Source organism: Octodon degus, unplaced genomic scaffold (assembly GCF_000260255.1).
Source record: "Octodon degus isolate 3935 unplaced genomic scaffold, OctDeg1.0 scaffold00156, whole genome shotgun sequence".
Taxonomy (NCBI): domain Eukaryota; kingdom Metazoa; phylum Chordata; class Mammalia; order Rodentia; family Octodontidae; genus Octodon; species Octodon degus.
In genome coordinates, this window is record NW_004524732.1 from 5754268 (window position 1) to 5761509 (window position 7242).

The 7242-nt window shown below is 54.4% G+C and overlaps 1 protein-coding gene across 2 annotated transcripts in view; it reads right to left on the reverse strand.

The window, feature by feature from the left end:
• The window catches only part of Chadl (chondroadherin like), a 9575-nt gene extending 6785 nt beyond the window's left edge, over nucleotides 1-2790 (reverse strand). For both annotated transcript variants that reach the window (XR_002818344.1, XM_023702689.1), the window contains exons 1-3: nucleotides 2716-2790; nucleotides 1450-1627; nucleotides 1-811 (exon numbers count right to left, since the gene is read on the reverse strand). The exon at nucleotides 1-811 is cut by the window's left edge and continues 914 nt beyond it. Coding sequence is in view for 1 of the 2 variants with exons in the window: in XM_023702689.1 (XP_023558457.1) it covers nucleotides 1-811; nucleotides 1450-1627; nucleotides 2716-2723 (997 nt within the window). In the remaining variant the exon portion in view is untranslated. The remainder of the gene's footprint in view (nucleotides 812-1449; nucleotides 1628-2715) is intronic.
• Nucleotides 2791-7242: the final 4452 nt, after the last annotated feature.

The following is a 7242-nucleotide window of genomic DNA, read 5'->3' on the forward strand; positions in this document are numbered from 1 at the left end:
CCGAGCGCACGCGTGCCCGCGCCAGCCACTCGAGCAGAGGCCGCGCCTGGCAGCCGCACCACAGCGGGTTGCCCTGCAGCCGCAGGCGGCGCAGCTGGCCCGGGCCCTGCAGCGGGGGCAGCGCGTCCAGCTGGTTCCCGCGGAGGTCGAGCGTGTGCAGGCGCGGGCAGCGCGCGAAGGCCCGGGGGCCCAGCGCCTGCAGTGCCCCGTGGTCCAGCGCCAGCTCCCGCAGGCCGGGCAACGCCAGCCCGTCCTCCTCCCCCGCGTAGGTGAGCGGGTTGTGGCCCAGCTCCAGGCGGGCCAGGCCGGGCACCTGGGACAGCGCAGCCCCGGGCAGCGCCTGGAGCTCGTTGTGCTGCAGGCTGAGGCGGCGCAGCGCGGGCAGGCCGGCCAGGGCCTCGGGGGCCAGCACGCTGAGCGCGTTGTGCGCCAGCTGCAGCCAGCGCGCGCGCAGCAGCCCCTGGAAGGCCATGGCCGGCAGGTAGACCAGCGCGTTGTGCGCCAGGTTCAGCGTGGCCAGCGCGCCCAGCGCCCCGAAGGCGCCGGGCCGCAGCTCCTCCAGCGCGTTCCGCTCCAGCTCCAGGCGCCGCAGCGAGCCCAGCCCGTCCAGCGCCTCCTGGGGCAGCGTGCGCAGGCGGTTGGACGCCAGGTTGAGGAGCAGCAGGCGGCCCAGGCCCCGGAAGGCGCCCTCCGCCACCTGCTCCACCTGGCAGTTCCGCAGGTCCAGATGTGTGAGGTGCGGCAGGTCGCGGAAGGCCGCCGCGGGGATCAGCCTCAGAGCGTTGCCCTGCAGGTCCAGCCTCTGGGTGAGCTGGGCGAGAGGAAGGGGAGGCTGAGCCAGGAAGTGGCCCCCTCTTCCCCATGCCTTCTTCTTGAAGCTTCACACACACACACACACACACACACACACACACGGTGGCACTTGTCACATTGCTTTGTCACTACTCCTTGCTTTCTCTCCACCTCTACCTCTAACTCTATAGGACAAAGACAACATCCCACCCTGCTACCTCAGTTCTCTGCAAAAGGATCTGTACTAAAATTAGTATTTAACTGTAGGTCATCTGTTTATTCCAGTCACACAGTCACACAACAGGATTTATTTTTCTGAGGCAAAGCCTCAAGCTAAGGATGATCCTCCTGTCTCAGCCTCCCAAGTGCACCACCATGTCCAGCCCCTTGACTATTATTCTGCCCATTTTACAGATGTGAAGACTGAGTTCAGGGCTTGGGGAGACAGCTCAGTGGAATAAGTGCTTGTCAGGGAAGCACAAGATCCTGAGTTCGATCCCTAGTACCACCAAAAACAAGCAAACAAACTGAGTTCAAAGGGAATTGATTTGTGGGCTGGCCTTGCCAGACAGCAATATCTACTGCCCAGCCCAGCATCCTCCTGCAGTCCCGCAAAATCACACTGCCGGCCTCTGCCCATGCGCCTGCCCCACTGACCTCTGGTATGGTGCTGGGCACCTCAGTGAGGTTCTGGTGCTGACAGGAAACGTGCCGCCTGGCATTGTCACAGATGCAGGGCTGTGGGCAGCGCTGGGCAGCTGCATGCCAAGCTGGGCCCAACAGGAGCAGCAGCAGCGGCGGCAGCACCAAGGAGACGTGGGTGGAGCTCTGGGCCCTAGAGAGGAAGGGCCAGCTGGCAGCCCCCATCTCGCCCCTCCCCCAACCCAGCCTTTGCGCCCGCCCACCGCAGTGGCATGCGGCTGAGCCTGTCCCTTCTTGCTGTCCGCTGGAGCTGCTGTTACCGAACATTTCACACTGGAGGAAACGGAGGCTCACAAATTCACACAGTGAGTCCCTTTTTTTTTTTTCTTTTGTACTGAAAATTGAAGCCCAGGCCCTCACACGGAGCTACATTCCTGGGCTCTTATAGATTTTTTATTTTGAGACAGGGTCTCGCTAAATCACTAGATTGCCTACTCTGACTTCAAGCTTGTGATACTCCTTTTTTTTTTTTTTGGCAGAACCGGGGATTGAGCTCAGGGCCTTGCACTTGCCAGGGAAGCGCTTATTCCACTGAGCCGTCTCCCCAGCCCAAGCTTGTGATAGTCCTGCCTCAGCCTCCCAAGTAGTTTCCATGACAGGCAGATGCCACCACACCCAGCTTGCCCCTCTCCTCTTAGGGACAGCTACAGTTCCTGTGGCTCTCCTGCCCCTCTCTGCTTACTATCCGAGCTGCAGTCCTCTGGCAGGCGTGACTGCACGGAATCCCAGGCCCACACTGAATCTGCTCCAGGTCTTCTGGGGCAGCCCTCTCCTGTCAGCCATGAGTATGAATTGTGTCACTGTCACTGCAAGGGTGCAGAAGAGCACCCTCCTTGACACCCATGTGACCTCGATCACCAGCCCGCTTTTCTGTTCCTAATCATGTTGCACAGCCTCGGTGGCCCTTTCCTGTCACCTGGCTGCCCCTCCACCTTCCGGCTCAGGACTGTCACTGTCCCTGTTGTCAGAGTGCCAAGATCCACCCATCTCGGTGCTGGTGGCCCGTAGTCAGTGCAGGCCAGGGATGGACCCGATAAAGTGGGTCACTGAGGGATCAAGGGGCTGCTGAGCCTCAACAAGGCCTAGGGCCCCGGGAGTAGGGTCCCACAAGGTCCTGTAGTCCCTGTTCAGAGACCTCTCGGAGGCCCAGAGAAGAGTAAGATTTGCCAGCACAGCACAACCGCCCTAAGATCCCTTGTCCCGGGCAGCCCCAGGACTCACCACTCCATGGCGCCGGGAGGAACGGCCAGGCGAGCCCAGAGGCGCAGCACAAGGAAAGGCCGCGATGGTCCCCGCCCGGAGGCCTACAGGAGACGGGTGCCCCCCTCCTTGGCCCACAGGCCCGGCACAGGGACGGGGCTGAATGGGAGGCATTGTCGCCACCTAGGCCCGGGTGAACCGGGGCTTCCGCAGGCTGTGGGCAGGGGTGGGGGCAGCGGCTGCAGTTCCAGGGCCTCCTGCCCGGCATAGGCCCCTGGCACAGGGCCCAGGACTGAGTCCCCAGGCCATGTAGTGGAGAGGGGCCGAGAGGGGCCAGCCTGTGGGTCCCTGGCACTGGACTCCCTTGGCAGGCTCTGAGGGACCCTAGGCAGGCTGCACCTCCATGAGCCTTTCCAGTCCTCTGCAAAACATTTAATGTTAAAAGCTTGCTCTCCAGGGAGCAGGAGGGGTGAGTTAGGCAGCTAGTAGTAGGGGAGGATGGTTAACCCCTTCCTTTCTTTTTCTTTCTTTTTTTTTTTTTTGCGGAACCTGGGATTGAACTCAGGCCCTTGCGCTTGCCAGGGAAGCGCTTATTCCACTGAGCCATCTCCCCGGCCCCAACCCCTTCCTTTCTGAATGCACTTGCCTATGTTCAGTGGGATACTGCAAGTACAACTGCAAAGTTGATGTAGTTTATAACATCAATTCTTGGGAGTTAGCCAAATCCAGGCCTCTGAGCCATACCTGTTCCTTTTGACTGTTATATAGTATTCCATTGTATGAATCCATCAAACTTACCTATCCATTCATCTTGGATCTGATTTACTTCACTTATTTCGCTATTACAGTGTTGCAAAGTATATCAGAATACAGATCTTCCCAGGCATACATACACTTTCAAAATGAAAGGAAGCCAGGTGTAGTGGTGCACACCTGTAATTTCAGCATGTGGGAAACTGCGCCAGGAGGATAGTGAATTCAAGCCCAGCCTGAGCAACTCAGTGTTTTACTAAGACCTGTCTCAAACTAAAAAGTAGGGCCGGGGCTGGTGAGATGGCTCAGTGGTCTAAAGCACCTACTTATACTTAGAACAAGCTTAGCAAAGCACAGGGACCGCGGTTGAATCCCCCAGCACCACATGCCAGCCAGCCCCGCCCCCTGGTGGGCTGAGCTGGCCACACACACACACACACACACACAATAAATAAAATTTAAAAAATAAAATAAAATAAAAAGTAGGGCTGGGCAAATGGCTCAGCGGCTTAAGCACCTGCCTGGCAAGCACAAGGTCCTGAGTTGAATCCCCTGTACCAAATTAATTACTTAAAATCATAAAAGGACTGAAAAAGCGGCCTTGGCTGCCAGCAGGAGGCCATTTGGAAAGGTCCTGCTTCGTGTGTTTGCAGCTATTTCTGCTGTGAGATGGGAGCGGTGAAACTGCTGCTAGCCTAGAACAGAGAAATGGAAAGGAAAGAAGAGAAAGGGTACCCCCAGACCACAGCAAAGACTTCTGTATCCTGATTTTTTCAGACCCAGGCTTGTGATGAAGTTGTATGTTTAATTTTATTTATGTGTGTGTGTGTGTGTGTGTGTGTGTGTGTGTGGCCAGCTCAGCCCACCAGGGGGCGGGGCTGGCTGGCATGTGGTGCTGGGGGATTGAACCGCGGTCCCTGTGCTTTGCTAAGCTTGTTCTAAGTAGGTGCTTTAGACCACTGAGCCATCTCACCAGCACCGAAATTGTATGTTTATAATTCAGTTTGTTTCGGGCTCGTTTCACAGTTACGGGCTCATGCTTGCTAGGCAAGGGTTCTACCACTGTGGATTTTTGAAAAACCATACTTTCACATACACTTTCCCTCAGCACACTGCATACCAGAGTGAGGCAGTGCATTCGGGGGAAGGTGGCCAGAGAGGCCAGCCCTCGGCAGAGGGCCGCAGCGTGCACTCAGTCACATCTGACGTTGCTCAGCAGTCTGACGTTCATTCAGGTGTTAAGGCATACTTGGCCTTTTATTCATTTAGTACAGGATCTACAGGGTCTCACTACACAGCTCAGACCCTTGATCCTCCGTTTTCAGCCTGCCAAGCGCTGGGACGACAGGCGCCCCACCTCGCCCGGTCTCAGTGCGCCCTGGGGGCGGGGCCGCACAGCACGCTGGGGATGAGCCCCAGGCCCTGTACCTGCGTAAGCAGGCGCGTTAGTCTGCTGAGCTATCTGGCCGGGGACCTGTTTCTGTTTTGGTGCCGGGAATCAACTTCAAGACCTAGAACTTGTGCCGGGCAAATAGCTCTGCGGATTAAAGCGCTTGCAACAGGCGCAGGGGTGGGAGGTTCAATCCCTGGGCCTGCAGTGCCGAGCCTGCCCCCAGGGTGTGCTGAGATAGCAATTGAGACTGAGCGTGGTGGCACGCGCCTGTAATCCCAGCTCTTGGAGACTGTAAACAGGCAGATCACTATGAGTCCAATCTAGTAGTGAGACCCTAAACACCCTGTGGACCCTTCCCCAAAATTAAAAAAAAAAGATGTAGAACTTGCCAGGTAGGCGCTGTGCTGCTGAGCTGTATCCCCAGCCCAAGGCATAGTTTTAATCCATTCATTTTCATTTTTTAAGTAACATGCTAGCATTCTATCCCATGATATACCATAACAGTAGCCTGGGACACAAGAGGAAGAACAATTTGCTCCAGTTACAGAGATCTCATTGGTTTAAAGATATAGGCAGGAGATTAAAATCGAATAAAGTAGGGGTGGTGGAGGAGGCCTGTAATTCCAGCTCTCAGCTGGCTGAGACAGGAGGACTTTTAGCTCAAGGTTACTGGCAGGTGAAACTGTTTCAAAAAAAAGAGAAAGCAGGGAGTGGTAAGGGAAGGGAAGGTTACTGATGAAAATTAAAAACAGAAACAAAGGGGCCAGGGGCTGGTGAGATGGCTCAGTGGTCTAAAGCACCTACTTAGAACAAGCTTAGCTAAAGCACAGGGACCGCGGTTCAATCCCCCAGCACCACATGCCAGCCAGCCCCGCCCCCTGGTGGGCTGAGCTGGCCACACACACACACACACACACACACACACACACACACACACACACAAATAAATAAAATTTTAAAAAAAAATTAAAAAAAAAAAGAAAGAAACAAAGGGGCCAGGGAGATGGCTCAGTAGAATAAGCACTTCCCTGGCAAGTGCAAGAGCCTGAGTTCAGTCCCTGGTGGTGGTGGTGGAGGGGGAGACAGAAACAAGGGCTGGGGAGACAGCTCAGGGGCATAGGTGCCTGCCTGGCACGCACAAGATCCTGAGCTCAATCCCTAGTACTGCAAAAAATAGAAAAAAAGAAAAAAAAAAAAAAAAAACCACTGAAAGGAAGCAACTGGAGGTTGGTCTAGGTGTGGATGTGCGTGTTGTTGAACACTCCAGCGCACGCTGGGCAAGCACTCAACCACTGGAATCCATTATTACCTTTTTAAGCTTGGAGACAAGATCTTACCGTCTTGCCACACTGACCTTGAACTTATGACCCTCCTGCCTTGGGCTCCCACGCAGCTGGGGTCACAGGCATCCACCTCCACACCCACCTTGGTCTGTTTTTATCACCATCCCAGCTGCCACGCGTCGCAATGTCCCTGCTGCCCTCGTGCTATCCTACGGTACCTCAGTCACTTCTGGGGGAGGGGAGATACTCGGGCGGCTTCCGCCATGTGGTTATTGAAGAGGTGCTGCTTCGAGGGCGCAGCTTTCTGCGGCGAGGTGCAAGGAGAGGAACTGCTGCTAGTCTAACACACGAGCGCTCAGCTGCAGCGGATGCTGTTTCCTGCGTGGCTGCTTTAATTTACACACTCCTGCCCTAAGATTTCTCTTGTTCCACAGCCATGCCAGCTCTTGGTACTGTTAGTCTCCACATTTTAGCCATGATGCTGAGGGTAAAATGGTATCTATCATGTTGGGATTTTACTTTCTTGGCCAACTAAGCCTGGGGTTAGTTTTTTTTTGTGTGTGTAAAGTGTCAAGATCATTTACTATTTATGTTTTTGCATCAGTGGGGACTGAACACATCCTAGACAAACGCTCCACTGAACTACATCCCCAGCCCCTTATAAAATTTTTTTTTGGTGGGGGGAGATAGCTCAGTAGCATAAGTGCCTGCCCAGCAAGCACAAGGTCCCAAGTTCAATCCCCAGTTAATAAATAAATAAATAAATAAATAGTCTCTGAATCCCCCAGGCTGAGCTCAAACTTGTTTTCCTGCCTCAGCTTCCCAGAGTGTTGGGATGACAGGTATCTCTTTCCTTTTTTTGGCGGAACAGGGGATTGAACTCAAGCCCTTCCGCTTGCCAGGGAAGCACTTATTCCACTGAGCCATCTCCCCAGCCCCTCAGGTGTGTATCACTATAGCTGGCTTCTACTCAGCTTCTGTGTATTTGCCTGTTCTAAATACTCCAACTTGATCCATAGTATTTGCCCTCAATTCAAATAACAGTGTTTTCTTTTTTTTTTTTTTTAATTTTTTTAACATTTATTTATTTATTTGTGTGTGTGTGTGTGTGTGTGTGTG